At 32.1% G+C, this 17,118-nt stretch overlaps 2 protein-coding genes across 2 annotated transcripts; one reads left to right on the top strand and one right to left on the bottom strand.

The window, feature by feature from the left end:
- The first annotated feature begins 10,478 nt into the window (after positions 1-10,478).
- LOC135193883 (uncharacterized) lies at positions 10,479-12,467 on the top strand. The gene is made up of 3 exons (XM_064218145.1): positions 10,479-10,604; positions 10,682-10,754; positions 12,298-12,467. The coding sequence occupies exons 1-3, from the start codon at positions 10,479-10,481 to the stop codon at positions 12,465-12,467; spliced, it is 369 nt and encodes a 122-aa protein (XP_064074215.1).
- Positions 12,468-16,010: 3,543 nt separating this feature from the next.
- Positions 16,011-16,454, bottom strand: LOC135193882 (uncharacterized). The gene has a single exon (XM_064218144.1). It carries the CDS (start codon positions 16,452-16,454, stop codon positions 16,011-16,013), a length of 444 nt encoding a protein of 147 aa, XP_064074214.1.
- Positions 16,455-17,118: the final 664 nt, after the last annotated feature.

Raw genomic sequence — 17,118 nt, 5'->3', positions numbered from 1 at the left:
ATCGCCAGAAAGAAGTTACGGAAAAAACTTGCCTGAATACAGATGGATGTTGTTAACACACAGTGAGATATTACGTCGAACAATCACAGCAATTTGAGTACAGATACTACACAGATAGCTCACTTCATAGAACAATTTATTATTATTATATTGTTTTTTGTTCATGGCATAGTTGGACAAGCAGAGGATCCTGCTGGTAACTGGTCACCACTACCATTAACCATTCCTTATATTACCAATGCGACACAAACCTTGGGAATTGAGATGTTATGTCCCTTATGCCTATAGTTTTGGTTTTACTCGCCATTTAAACCAAAACACACCAATATTGAGTATTGGTGATTGGCGGTAGTATATGTGATAAGTGCTTGGTACATACCAAGATGGTCATGCAAAGGCCAACCACCAAGTATAGGAAGAAAAAAATATTTTATCGTTCTCTAATGAAGTTTAAATATGGAATACAGCCAAGGAAGGCATATCACTAAGACATTAGTCTTTTCCAGTCAAAGCATGCTCGTTTCTTTTTAACAAATGGTTTCATCAGACAACACCAAAATCTATATGCACTATCAAAAATAATAATTACCATTGATACTGGATCTATATGACTTCGTTTACTATTTAAAAAAAAAGAATGCATAAAATTAAAAGGTAGTCTTGCGTTCTGGTCAAGATTCTACGTGTCATTAAAGATAAGTATTAAGATGAATAGAAAAAGAGTTACCTCGAAATCAGAGCTCTTACTCCTTCCTGGATCTTCAGACACTCGAAGATCACGTGCCACTGAATGGGTGATATTATTTGTAGGATAGGAGAAGGACAATCGTTCTATACACTAGCTAACTTTTAAGCACTGCGCACTAACGATAAACACGTTGCCGTGGCCCAAACGAGAATTGAAGTACGTCATACGTCAAAATCATACATGGACAATAATTTACTTGGTGGTAGGGCTTTGTGCAAGCCCGTCTGGGTAGGTACCACCCACTCATCAGATATTCTACCGCCAAATAACAGTACACTGTATTGTTGTGTTCCGGTTAGAATGGTGAGTGAGCCAGTGTAATCACAGGCACAAGGGACATAACATCTTAGTTCCCAAGGTTGGTGGCGCATAGGTGATGTAAGGCATGGTTAATATTTCTTATATCGCCTTTGTCTATGGGCGGTGGTGACCACTTACCATCAGGTGGCCCATATGCTCGTCCGCCAACCAATGCCAAAAAAAATAAAAAAATAACGTTTCAATATATTCATTATCCTAAACACTCTACAGTAGTTATTTTTATTTCTTATTTTCACATCAATGTAAAATAAACATAAATAGAATTCTGGAAAGTTCGACGGATCATTCAGACGTGAGTACACAAAATCCTCTGCCAAAAACAAACAGACAACACCGACTCTATTGTAGTCGCGTCGTTTACATATTGTTTACAGAAACACAAGCAAAAATGCTCAATGCAATTACTCTATACGATTGTGTGTAGTCGGGCCAGTCGTTTGTGAATACGCGGTAATAAAATATGGCAGGGTACCTTTCAATTGAACTAAATATTAACTTGTATTAGTAAAATTTTTAAATTTTTATAAACACTAGACAAATTTAACAGTTATGTGTCGAATGTTGATGATGTCCATCGAGCTTTTTTCAGCGACACAAGCCCACAAATATAGTCCAATATTTATTTATATAATTAGCTGCGTTTTACAGTTTCGTTCATTTTTAATGAAGACTGTTATATAAGATTTCATGTTCTTGCCTATCACGCATGACGAAACAGAAAATCAAACGAGTATCAATAATGTCATCAATAACAAATGTATTCAACTAATATCTTTAATATTTGCACGGTGGCAAGTCCACATCATTAATATATGCTCAAATTACATATTCCGTTAACATAATTAAGTAATCGTATACGTATACATATAAGGTAAACAATACAACGATTCCCGCTAATAGATTCCGTTCGACTGATTTGCATCATTACCAGAATCAATTAACTATAATACTGCATTTAAATTCGTATTACACGATCATATTTGATATCACACTTACGTGATATCATTATAGTTTTTATATAAAAATGATTGTGATGAATAGATTCACTTGCTTCATATATTATACCGTCAAGCAGCAATATGACGAACAAATGGGCTACCTGATTTTATGGGGTCACCACCGCCCATACAGTAGCATTGATCACTTTGATAAAATCAGTGATAATCATTGTATGTGCACAAGAAGTAAGGATAAGCTTATAACGCCATGTTTCCGACTCCGCAAAGTCAATAAATCATTCTTGGGGCAAGGTATCCGTTTCTATAATAAAATTCCGGAGACATTTTTAACTTTGCCGTTTCATAGGTGCAAGTCATTTGTAAAAAATACATTGGTAAAGAAGAAGATGATAAAAAAGCGTGGAGTTAATGCTTGTTGACTTCCAGGAGACATAACATACATATATAATTGTCTTTAACTAACATGACTGTATTTTTAGATGTTGAAAAAGAGTAACTACTGAGTTTCTTGCCGGTTCTCCTCTGTAGAATCTACATTCGGAACCGGTGGTAGCTTTACTTAAAATACTTTGTTAAATGACGATTCAAAAGTGCTTGTAAAAGCCTACTTGAATAAAGTATAGTTTGATTTTGATTTTGATTGCCATTGTAAGTAATATGAAATATCCCTTCACACGTTTCGAATAGAATCCAACTCTGGAATTTGTAATTTCAGTTTTAATTATACTAGTAATCTCGTGAATTAAAAATAAATATGACCAAACAATATTTCACCTGGATAAAGCAAACAACATTTCATTATGAGAATGTATTTTTTATAAAAATAAACAAAAAAGTATTTACTGATAGCGATCCTTAATCAAAAATATTATTTTCGTTAATCAAAGCCAATACAAAAACCTTAAACATCAAGAGTAAATACAAAAATATAAGAAATAGAAAAAATATACCTTCGATAAAGCATAAATTTATTTTCTAACAATATATTAAACATAAAGGTCGTACCCATTCATCACCCCACTCAGTCATCCGTCAAAAAACCGCTCACCGTATTTTATTGTCTAGCAACACCGGGAAAAATTCCTGCCCGCTTTGGTATATATATTTTTTTTTCATGGCAACATTGGAGATATGTTTTAAACATTAGAACGTTGGGGTTGTATCGGAAAACGCTTTATTTTGATATGATGAATCGATTTATACTGTACACATGTAAACTCACAGACTTAAACCGCTTAGACTTCGTTTCTGTAATCGAATCGATGTGATTTTGCATTTCTGTAAAACAATTTACATAAAGCTTATTAACGGTCAACAAATTATACAACACATTGAATAAATTAGTAAATAAGATATGCAATTACTATACAATATACCTAGAGATTATTGGCATTAAGGCCTCAACTATATACAAATAAAAATTAAAAATAATTACTGTACAAATCATGACTGCGTGGAATAGTAACAATAGTGCTAGTAACATTTCCCTGTTTCATATTCAAATAACTTTTAAACAGTTTCAATGATGATATCTCTGATATCTACCGAGTTTGGTCACCTGCTCCAATCTAAGAAGAAATAAGGAGTAAACCACAGATTTATAAATTCCAAACGTTTTGTTAACGCCTTAAAAACAAGAAATAATATTAGAATCACAACCAACTTTTAAACTCCCAGCTACTACCGACAATTCATACTACTGATTAGTCAAAATTTAGATATAGCTACTTTAAAAATCGTGACCGCGGAGAAGAATGCCTTTATCATTGCTAGGCTTATGGTCCAATACTGGTACATAATGGTTACCATTAGGTTATTCTACTAAGCGGATTAATTTGAGAATAAACAGTAAGAGCCAGAAAATAAGATCAAAAACGTGATAACAGATACTCAATAAGCTTTATTTAAATACATTTGTTGATTAAGTGTCCTAATTGAGTACGACGGTAGAGTGGGAATAAAAAATAATTAAATTAATTTATTAAAACTAATGAATGTTAAAATGTATGTGCCAATTGGTCGATGTGAGAACCAAAAGTAAAAAATTAAGTATAATAAATTTTATTGTTTAATTCAATCACGCTAATGCACATAACATAATCAGCAGATGCCACTGAATGTAACATACTAAATAATACAGGTGTTATTTACATTAAAGACGTTCCGAGATTATAATATCAGAAAAAAAAAATCACCACCTTTACATATATTCCGAACAGAAGTAAATTATTGTATAGCAGTTAGGCTCAAATAAATTTAAATTCAAGATTCATACGAAATAACGTTTTAATATTAAAATAGGTCTGTTTCTGGTTATCTAATAAGCGGCTTAACTGAAATCCTCTCATTCGTATCAAAATATAAATATGAAAATAATATATCAAAAACCGACCACTTCTTTCGTAATAAATCGGTTCAAATCCCTTGATAATATGAAACCTTTACATCGTTAAAACAGTTAAGGGGATTTAGGCTCTATTTTAGTACTGTTAAATGTCACATTTGCTTGTATATTTAGGTAAGATATTATTTTAATACGTTTATTTGTCAACATGCCAAAGTAGCCCTTTGATTTCTGTATGTAATGTCCCTTTTCTATACAAAATGGGGAATAAATATGACGTGGGGACTTTGAATAATATTCATTTTGTTAAATTGATATGGTCTGTCTCCTTTTATTATGAAAAAGTAAATGTCTTAATGAAAATATTATGTATTCCAAGTACAAAACCGAATTAAAGAGAGCCTAAAAGTTTTTTGTTACACGAAAGTAAATATCTCTCAATGCATGCGTATGTTCTTGAACGCCTTTTATTTTTTGCAATATAATTATATTGAATTTGAAAATATTATGTTATTTTTTTTAATCTCTTCTTCTAAATATACAAAAATTGAGACGTAGAAATATAAAAATAAAATAAATTATTCATTTTTATAAATATTTAAATATATTTTTTCTGCATTTTCACACAGAGAAGCAATGAAGTATGCTCTACGTAACTCAAGTGGAGAACGACGGAATACCCCCTGTAAGACGATATTATGTGAGCGTCATGACGTTTACCGTCACGGTATACGAGTCAGACTTACGTACCACCGTGTCGCGGTAATAGATATTTCATATCTATACTTCTATATTAATACTATAAATAACATTTGTTTATGAAAAAGGCGGACGAGCAAATGCCTGTCAGGTGGTAAATAGTCACCACCTGCCACAGATATTGACGCTGTAAGATTCCTTACATCAAACCAATGTACCACCAACCTCGGAAGCTAAGATGTTATGTTCCTTGTGCATCAAGTTACACTGGCTCTCTCATCCTTCAAACCGGAACACTATAATACTAAGCATTGCGGTTTGACGGTTGAATATCTGATTAGTGGATCTGAGCTTGTTCCGACTCGAGTAAACTCCAGCTAGTGTACTTACAGGCATAAGGGATATAACGTCATAGTTCCCAAGGTTATTGGCGCATTGATAAACAAATGTATGCGTAGGATGGAAGGTACCCCTTACCACTTACAAGGTGAACCAAGCCAATCTGCATAACTATTTTAAGTAAATATAAAAAATATATATACTTTCAAATTACTTTAAAACTAAATTAACAACACGTTTTTAAAACAATATGACATTTCAAGTCATTGTTAATTAAAAACTGTATACTCTTTATATTTTTAATTAAACAAAATACGAATTTATCTACTTTTAAATTCAATTATTTATAAAAACATTTACTGAATACAAATAACTTGTTCCAACGTTTCTAGCGTTAAACGAAACGACACAACTTATTAAGTCGTATATAAATTTGTCTCACGTAACGAAACGTTCAGAATTTCTGTATTTGCAATGAAACTAGATAGTCAAGCAAATATTTAACTTGAAATGGTATATATAAATATTGTTTTAAATATCATTTCAATTAGGTTGCTTCTGAGTAGAATTAACTAGTTCGAGTAAACATTATGTACTGACATAATATATATACTAAAATATATTATGTCAGTGAAAAGTTTTAAAGTTATCTATGTCTAAATTTTATTGTCTTTGGTTTTGTTTTATATATTTTACAGTTCGCCAGAAGGCCTCGCATGAGTAGAGTTATGCCGGAGGGTTTTACTGTAATAATTAGTAAGCAGTGCATAAAAAAATAAGACAAACTCATTAGTACAAATAATACACATTATATTACAATAGTAATATTATGGAACGTAATTTTGTGATAGTTAATTGATTCACACGAAATATATGTATAATATATACGACGAGATGTATATAATATTTTTATATAGCATGTTAGCGGGTACGTGCCGACGAGCACGTTGACACAGGCCCGGTCTCCGTATACGAAGTTGTTTCCGAGTAAGTATACCCTGGACTATGGACCACCTCGTCTGTCTACTGGCTAGATATAAGGCCACATTTCCCAAAGTTCTGGGGTCTAAACCCAGGTCGGTCCGATAAAAAATTCTCGGTTTTTCCGCCGGAAAAATTCTCACTCACAGCCCATACAGTCCATAGTTTACAGTCCATAGGCCTCTCACTCGCGTACGTAAACCGTTGGTCCAGTACCTGAACTCTATTCGGTCGAGTCGGATGTGTTGCCCCATACAATTATGAGAGTGACTGAATAGAGAGTGCACTTCTGATTGCGCACATGGCCTGCGTAGTTGGCCGGTCTTCTTAAATATTAGCCAATGTGACCAAAATTGGTCAGAACGACATCATCATCATCATCATGTACAAGAACAAAACAAGACAACAACTTCAACAAGAAAGTTAAGACTTAGGATTCAGCTCGACTACTGGTGGATACGGCATTTAACAAACCTTCTTATCACGCATGTATAGCATAAAAACGAAAGTTCTTAATCAGTGTGCTTTAACAGTAATGACATATGGAGCCTACCTAGAAGTGGCTACACATCGTGCAATGTGTATAATAGTCCATAGTTGTTCAGCAAGCAATAGAGAGAGCTATGGTCAGTTTCTCTTAGAGAGCGATTCTGGAACGAAGTTATTTGTCAGAAAACCAAGGTTACCGTTATTGGGCTGCGAACCATCAAGTAGTGGCAGTAATCAGGTAATATGTGTCATAATACCGACAACTATTTTTGCAGACATTTTTTGAGTGGAGACAGAGTTTCGGACAAACTTAGTGTAACTAAGACGGGTGATAATCTTTGCAAGGCAGTTGGAAAGAATTGGAGGAGGGGAGCTAAAGGTCAGTTCAGTGATGTGCCATGGAAAAGGCGTATGTCCAGCAATTGGTTGACATGAGTTAATAATTATGAATATATTAGTTATGTGTTATGTTATATTGCATATTTTTTAGATAAAGCTTATTTATAAAAACGGTATACGTTTATGAAATCAGTGAGGACTACTTTCAGATTACAATCACTCTTAATTTAAAATGACAATATTTTTTAGTCTATCTTAAGAGTGTACGCAAACATATTGAACCTATTTCTGCATCTTTTCCTCAGAATTTAATGTTGAATAAACGCTGGACTACAAATACTTCTAAATTTGAATTGAAATTCCCGTTTAATAAAAAATAAACTCTTACACAAACAACAAGCTAACTTTATTCTTATATTACAATCTACGAGAATGAAGTTAGCCACGTGCGAACCCTGCAATTCTATCCGAAAATAGAACGATACGAGAACAAAGAAGTGGTCTCTGTCAACGGCATTTCCGTTTGAAAATCGAATACAACGGTCCACGACCGTGTTCAACGACCGCCTGTCTCTGAAATGGACCGATTTAAATGTGCACAAAAGGTACAGACGCATTGATTAGATTTTTCTCGTTATTGTTTTTAACTTTTGTTTTTAATCGACTAAACGTAAACGAAGACTTAATAATGAAGTTGCATTATTTTATTTTGATTTTAAATTCTATTTTCTTTCACTATATTAGTTATGTAAGGAAGCAACAATTTAAAATCATAATAAAGCCATATGATTTTACCGCCCGGTAGCTTTCTTAAACCAGTCGCTGTCCCTCGTCTTGTCCTTTAATGCTTTCGTTTCGAGAATATTAAACAGTGAAACTAAAACCCAACAAATATTTCACATTTTCACTTTGTACAAATTGTAATTAATCCTTTTTTACAAATTTTAATATTTTCATTAAATTATTTGGAACATCTGAAGGCCTAGACAGTCATATGTATGTCAATTTCTATAAGACTAAAATTTATGGAAATTGTACAGTATATATCTCATTTTTAGGTGGTCCACAATTGATGTTTTGAAGAGTATATTTTAAAAACTTAAAATCGCTTAAATTATTGATGGATATACTTCAACACATAACCAATTTTTAAGCTTCATTACGATCTAACAATCCCCCTGTTCACAATGATTCGAGTAATTTACCTTAATATCCAGTAAAACAAAGTTATATAAAAAATAACCTTGCAACAATATAGGATTTAAATGGAAAACTCTAATGGTTCTAACAATAAAGTGATTGAAGATATCTTTTTTGGATTTGTAATATATTAAAGTAGACGCGATAATGATGGAAGTTGATGCTTATCTACTATTTTTTACGTGACAAGAAACCAAATAATGTTATTCGTTTTCTAGTCAATAGCTATTGGGTTACGTTATAACTTAATCTTATACTGAAGACTGACAGCGCTTATAACTATTGAACAACTAGCTGACTATATCCTAAGGATGCTGCACAAAACTAATGTTTACGATAAAGCAATTAGAAGCTACTTATAACAAAATGTATTATATATATTTCCATTGTACTCTGTATATATAAAAAAAATAGAGAATGTTGCCATCGCGATGTAGAAATGACTAAGATTTGACATAACGCCAAGTAACAATCATACTCCTGCCCTTATCCCAATTTTATTTAGGATCGGCGCAGCATGTCTTCTTCCACACTTCTGTCGGACGTCATCTGACAAGTAACATTCTTTCTAACCATATCGTCTTTGACACAATCCATCCACCATTTCTTTGGTCGTCCCCTACCTATAGAGGTATAGATCCATCCACATCCATGCTCAAGACCTTCCTCGCAACATGGTCATTATTCCTCCGCATAACATGCCCATACCATGACAGCCGGTTTCCACATAGCTTCTATGTTACCGGTACCACTTTCAAACTTCCTATTATGTATTCATTCCTTACTATATCCATTCACGTAAAACCACACATTGCTCTCAGCATTCTCATCTCCGCCACATGCAATTGTCTTTCAGTCATCCCTTTTGTAGCCCAACACTCTGATCCATATAAAATAGCAGGTCTGACCATGGCCTTATACATCTTCCCCTTAACTTTAAGGGGAAGGGTGTCACAAATTGTTCTCGTAATCTGCCGCCCTTTCCTCCACCCTGGATGAAATGGCCCTAGCTCTATCACTCATATGGTTTTCACTCTCCCATGCTGCTAAGAATTTTGGCTTAAATTTTACAGTCGGCTGTCTGCCTGACACCAACCCTCCTTGGGAATGCTGTCGTGGTGGTTTACCCGCTACCGCGCGGGTAGCATGAAGTGCAGGTGATATGAACTGGGCCTTAAATACCCTTAGTCGCCTCTTACACACCCACGGGTAGAGTTGGGGAGGTCCTATTCTAATCCGGGACCATCACGGAATGGTAATTACGTGTATTATTAAAAGAAAAGTCGAAATAAATAAAATGTATCTGAACTGTAATCATACTATATTAATGTTTTTGTAATATAGTATTAGACCTGATATTTAATGTATAATATTAAGTAATATTTCAAGTAAATGATACATTAAATTATTTTCATTACTATGAGAAAATTGGTTGTAGTTATTGTTCAGAATTATATCTAAACAGTCGTGCCACTCCATCAAGTTATATTGATAATAATATTTATGTTTAAATTTAGACGCTATCGAAATGGAATCGTTGACAGTGTTTAAGAATATGATGCAAATTCGGCTAGTTGCAGGCCATTACCACGATCCGGGATGTTCTAAAATTAAGAAAATTATTTTGCGCGTGTACTGTTTTTTGCTCCTGACTTTTGTCGTTACCGTTTATGCAGTAACATTTCCGCATCCCTTTAACTTTCAAATGAACTATGCGTTCATAATGGCCGAAGTAATTTCAAATATGTTGCTTTCGAACGTACTAAAAGGAAAATATGTTAATTTTTTATATGCATTTATTGAAAAAACTCACGAATTGTTAAATTTGAGACGCATTTATATAACAAATTATGTATGTTTGTCACTAACTGTGGCACTTCTAGCTCGTTTATATTTTATGATTGCTAATGGCGGATTCTTTTCTAATGATCTGCGAACATGGTTTGCAATGGGCGCATACATTACATTTTGTATTAATTATATATCAAAATTTATCGTATTTGATGTAATATATCAAGTAATTAAATCACTCAGAGTGAAAGTTGAATTTAAATATGATATGACTATTACTACTATTGGAAGAGATAGGATCGAGGCGAGAGTTGAAAATGTAAAGAAATGCCTATTTTTCTATCATAATACACTAGAGTTCATTGAGAATATTGATCTTGAAATGGAAAGTTGGGTATAACGATATTTTATTCTAATTTTTATTTGGTCTGGTTTGTTTTGGTTGTAATGTTTTTTTTTTTATATTTTCAGATCTGTCTTCAGTTGTTTATCGGTTTGCCAAAAACTGTGATGTATACATACAAAGCTATGAAGACTGTTCTCAGTAAGGTAACAATTATAGCTATTAAGACCTTGAAGTTAAACGCTCTGAAAATATAATCAGACAGAAAATATTATTATTACGTTAATCAATCAGTCAATAGAAATTCACTGTTGGATTTAGACCTTTCTCAAGATGGCTGGTAGAAGTTTATTTCCTTTTTCTTATTTATGTTTATTCATTAGGAATACATCGTAGGTCCCTAAATAAAATACAGTTCAGTTTATATCAATTTATGCGTGAAAATAAATCGCTATCAGTCGTAGAGGTATAAATGCATTGCATTGTGATTGCATTTAAACCTCAGGAAAATAAGTATTAAGACGTTTAAATTAAAAACCCAATTGATCTGAAAATGTAATCTGATAAAAAGATAACTATGTAATTCGATCGGTCAATCGCAATTTATAGTCTTATAGATCTTTCCCAAGGAATGCCAAAGTTCTTAACTTTTTGCGCCTTCTTTATCCAATCGGCACCGATTTTTATTCTCAATTCGATTCGATTCAAGCGTGGCCGTTAGCCGGTCGCCACACTAGGAGTCATCTGCTCCAACAACTATCAATCCTTCGACATACGTGACCTCACTGAAACTCACTGCTACTTCAGTATTGCCGATTTTGTCGATTTTATTTGTCGGCTTTGTCTACTGATAAACTCATTTCTTCATCTTTAAACATTGTCTTTTCTGAGTGTATGTGTCCAGTGTGATTCGTGTTACGACGTTGATTGACTAAGTAAATTCTGTCAGTTGTCGGCGGCTCCTCGGTACAACCGGTTTGCTCGTAATGAAAATAATCATATTATTAAAACGAAATGCACAAGAATTAATCTGGGAAATTACTGAATTTTTTATTTTATCCGGACGAAGTCGGTACGGGCTTTTATTATATATATTTATTTACTTATATATTAAATTAATTGAATGTCATAAAAATATATAAAGACAATCTCGATTTAATTGTTATAACAATTCCTAATTTAACAGTCATTGACACATCCCATTTATTCTGATTAAGTAGTTATTTTTTGTCTTGGAGGACCATAACAAAATTACCAACCCAGCACTGAACGTAGTTTATTATACTAAGCCTTCATTGAAATCGCTTCACACGTTTCATTATATATAAGAATGCTTTAAAAAATGTTATACTGATTTTGATTATATTTAATTCCAGGGTTATTCGCTAACTCCATTTTATGTATTTTCATACATCGGACTCTACACCGTCTTTCTGAATTGTCTACCGGCAATTTTATTTGAAATGATATCGCACGAAGTTGACAATATCAGAAATATATTAATATCAAATTCGCTTGCCTGTACAGGTATTGATGTGTGACGCCCAAAGTTATCACGATTTTCGAATTATTAATTAAGTAATTTGTCGTTTGCTTTACTTACGTTACTGATAGGAACAATGTTCGACTTCTTGTCGGTGACGTAATTTGGTCTGCTGCTAATTCTAATTTAATCTGCCCAAAATAATACGAAATAATATAAATGATTATTTTTTCTGGTAATTTATGTAATTTTTATTTTAAGATGAGGTATTACTTATGGAGATTCAACGGACCTTGAATTACATGAAATTCCGTCCAATGAAGTGCAGTATTTGGCGGATGTTCCCGCTGAACGCTACCCTACCCCTGAAATTTGTCAGCTTATGCGTTACATATATAATCGTGAGCGCTCAATTCACAAGTTTGATGTAAAATATGTATTTGCAATACAATGCTGTGTCATTGTTTGTTTGTATGTGTGTGAGCTTATTAAATACAAGTACTGAGCGTGAGATGGTTTTTGAATCGTTTACTTACTTCGTTTACCTTCTTCCTTTGCTTTTATTTACGTTGTGATGAGTCTCGATATTTATTAAATTGTTTTAGGCCAAAATTGTTTCTGGCGAAGAAGTGCGATCTTTTTTCGTGATTTTTAATTTATTTATTTTATTATTTTGTTTGTTTTAATAATAAATTGTAAATCAATGTTATCGGAAGTCTCAGGTACTAAACTACCAATTGAATTGATTTTTATAACATTTTCTTTAAAGTTTTTGTTATATATTGTTAAGCACGGAACAAATTTGGTGAATATAATATCTAACAGCGTCCAGTAGCAAGTCGATAACATCGGAATGTAGACAAATCAAACCGCAGCAACAAAAGCACGTGTTTTAAAAGCATTTAAAACTAATCTAAAATGGCATTAGCAGTTAAAAAGGATTTTAGGGAATTTATACAACTATTATACAATATATACAAACATCGAATTAATCACTTAAATCGTATTTATTATAATTTTATATTGCGTTTTGTTAATTCACTTCATAGTATAAAACAAAGTCGCTTCCCACTATATGTCTGTCCTTGTGTATGCTTAGACCTTTAAACTTCGGAACGGATTTTGATGCGGTTTTTGTAGTAAATAGAGTGATTCAAGAGGAAGGTTTACATGTATAATACATGCATAATATAGTAGAGAAACACTGATCATTTTAGAAGTTTCTAATATGATGTAAATAAACACAGTTTTTGCCCTAACATGCAAACTGAGCTTACATCAAAATAATGTACTATAATATTGCACACCTTAAAAAGGCCTACAAAACAGTCTGGGATGGTATGTCTATGTTTTAGGGATAACTTCCAATAAAAAAAACAAGTACTTTTACAAGAAATAATGGCTTATTTACCAAGCAATTTTAAGCAATATAGCATTAAGCCTCATCGAATTAAGTACCTTAAATACATTGTGAATTTAATATATATGGCCCTTTACATCATGTAATTTAAATGAATATTTACGAAGATATTGTAATAAATAATAAATCTGTAGATTTCAAATCCATTGACATAGTGGTTTTTTTTTTGTCTAATGACCAAAAAAGCTATGAAGGTTGTATATTAAGACATTCAGAACTAGACCCGTGCGAAGCCGGTCCGGGTCGCTAGTAGCAAATAAATTATTTGTAGTTTATTATATTATTCTTTATATTAAGCAATTTCTTCAATTAGTAACATACTCACTTTTCACGATGATTCATGTAATTTCAGTATTTACAAATTTATAAACAACCAAACAGTACAATATTGGATTTAATTCAAAAACCTAATGCTTTTATGCTCATTTTTATTATATTGACATATATATATGTGTGTATATCTAATATAATATTTTATTGGAAATGTAATATATTAAAGTAATGATAAAAATCATACAATCCTGAATTTGATACATATCTACTATTTATTTCGTGAAAGCAAACCAAATAACGTTATTCGCTTTCTAAAACTAAAAGGGATAGTATAAAGCTAAAATTATTGCTATAAGCTGATTAATATAATAATGTGTTTTGAAAATATGAGCAACTAAAAGATGCCCTTGTCTTATAAAAGTGTTTTCGTTTTAAATAAGATTATATTTTTTAATTTATTTTTTGGACTCTATTCAGATTTTAGCAAAAATAACTTCGTTAAAAATCTTGCTAAATTTTATTGCACGTGTAACGCTATTGTTAAGTCGATTGTGAATATAAGTTTCCTATTGGGATACGATGGAAATAGAATTTTGTTAATAATTTCGCTTTTTACGTTGTTTAAATATAATACAACAATTTTTGTATTCATTTTTACGAATGGTGAAAATTTGTACAAATATATTAAGCATTTGAGTATTATCAAGACGAATCGTTCGGTCAGGCGTCAAAAATTTGAACTGATAATCTCATCATCCGTGTTTGTGACGATACTATTGAAAAATATTGCTTGTGTAATTTATTTTTTATATAATTTTTCACGTTTTCGAAACATATATTACAAGATAGACACATGTATTGCGATATGGTCGACGCTGGGTTTCAATTTAAGTCACATGAACAGAACAATAATGTTTGACCTATTCTGGTGTCGCATAAAATCATTAAGAATAGCTATAGAAAGAAATGTTGATCTTTCGCGTGACTTGACCAACGTTGAAGTTAACGAGGAAATAATGAGTTTGAAAAAATATGCCAATATTTATACAAAACTTCTCGACAACCTAAAATATATGGGACACACGTCGAAGCTTCTGGTAAGTAAGTTTGAGTCAAATAATCAAACGTAGTAAACGTAGCAACGAAACATATTTTAATTGAAGCATACGTTTTATATAATAATAATAATAATAATATAGCTTTATTTATTCCATACATGCATACATTGTAAATAATAATAATAATAACAGAAATTAACAAATAGATCTTTAGTGGTAAAATCAACTTTAAATACATTATAATAATAGTTGAAGTGCATAAATTAGACATTTGACAATTTTTTATATGAAACATAGTATTTATTATTTTCAAGTTGTTTTGGTGTGCATATTGGATCAATATCTCTAGTTGTTTGCTTCTATAGCCATATTTTCCAGTCACTTTGTTTTCATAGGTCTTTGGTACTCCAATCTTCGCATTGAAGTCGCCCATTGAAATTACATATTTTTTGGGAGTCGTTTGGTGGACTATCGTTAGATCTTTGTAAAAATTGTCTAGGTCTTCCTGCATAGAACTCTCTGTTGGAGAATATGCTTGAATAATTGTAAAGGATTTCTTGTCAAATTCGATTTCCAATATGCAAACTCTTTCTGATATGCCTATAAAGTTTATAATTTTACTTTTGTGTTCTTTTTTCACTAGGAATCCTACACCATGTAAACCTTGTTTCTCCTATATAGTACATAATGTAGTCTTCATCTTCTATAATTTTTCCCCCAACCGTCGTACTTCGCATAGTCCGAGCACATCACATTTGATTTGTTGTAGAGCTGCTTTTAATTCAAGGAGTTTTTCTGTAGAAGATAGAGTTCTAACATTGTAAGAGCATATATTTATATATAGGTTCCTTATTATGTCTGTTTTTCTTTGGAGGGTCATGGTCTAACTCTCCCGCGGTAACCGGCCGTACTGGGAGATAAGAATGAGAAGGGCCTATCAGTCGTTGCTATATTGTGTCTTCAGATGATGGAGTAAATGATGACCGAGAGTTACTTCTTCCACGCATTACATCAAACGCATTTACTCTTTTTATTTTTGAGTTTGCGAATTGTTTTCGGGGATGATGTTGGTTTGGTGAGTTAGATTCATGTCTTTTACGTTTTTCTATACTGGATGTACCTTCTTTAACAATAAGTTTATCGTACTTAATGACAGCAAAGTTGCCTTTATTTCTTTCTTGTACCAGTTTCGCTTGTAGTTCCTTCCTTTTCAGTAAAACGTCCTAAGGGTAATCTTCAGAAATGTATCCATCTTTAAATTTCTTTTTATTTAACATTAATTCATTCTTTCTCCAGCCATTAATAAAAGATATGAGAATGGGTCTTGCTTTTTCTTGTTTTTTTCCTATTCTGTATATGAAGTCGATATCTCTACTCTCAAGTGAAATGTTGAGATCATTTTTTATTTTTTCAATAGTAGATGTCATAAGCCCACTTGAAGATTTCTCATTTTCATTTAGGCCATGTATAATAATATTATTTTTTCGTTTGTATTTTTCAATATTTGCCATTTTTTCTCTCAAATTATTGTTTTCTGCTTTAAGTTCTTTTATTTCATTTATTAACGGTAGAAGTTTATCGTCGATCTTTGATACAATTTCTTTAGTTTGGTTTGCCATTTCTATTTTAATTTTTTCAAACAACTGAATGAGTTGTGAATTCTCCATGATGGTATTATTGTGTGGAATGTAACGTGAAAATGGATAAGCTGTTTCGTTGTCGATGTGTAGGTATGTATGTATCTTCACTGTGTCAGTAATGACAAGTCATTGATATCCGTTGATCCCAAATTTAAATTTAAATTATTGTTTAATTTATTTATGTTAGTTTCACTCAAAGTTTTATTTACTTCGTTACTTTATGACTCATCGACTTGAAGCGTTGTTTTTTTTTTTTTAGTTAGTTATTTAGTTGGATAGCTTTTTACTTATTACAATTTTATTCAGAATGTCAATATATAAATAAAATAAAACTTGAGAAATGAAATCAGTAAAAATTTATCAAATTTTATATAAATGTTATATATAAAGCACCAATATTTTATAAAAATACAGATTTCATATTTTCCATCTCAAAGCCATATTTAAGGTCATATTGTGTACGAACTCTCCTCAATTTTCGATTGCCGTCGCCATCGAAATAATGAGAGTGAGTGTCAGCTTTCATACGCATATATTTTCTTCACTATAAATAGTATACCGTACAGATGAACATTCACCAATAAAAATAGCTACTGTGACCAAAATCAATGAGAAGGATGACATCATTAATATCCATGAAGCATATTATTTTTAATATTTTTTTAATTTTCAGATATTTGTAGGCTTCTTG

The sequence above is a fragment of the Vanessa tameamea genome, chromosome 20 (genome assembly GCF_037043105.1).
Source record: "Vanessa tameamea isolate UH-Manoa-2023 chromosome 20, ilVanTame1 primary haplotype, whole genome shotgun sequence".
Taxonomy (NCBI): Eukaryota; Metazoa; Arthropoda; class Insecta; order Lepidoptera; family Nymphalidae; genus Vanessa; species Vanessa tameamea.
The sequence above is the reverse complement of the archived record's forward strand: the minus strand, read 5'-3'. Positions and strand labels throughout refer to the sequence as shown.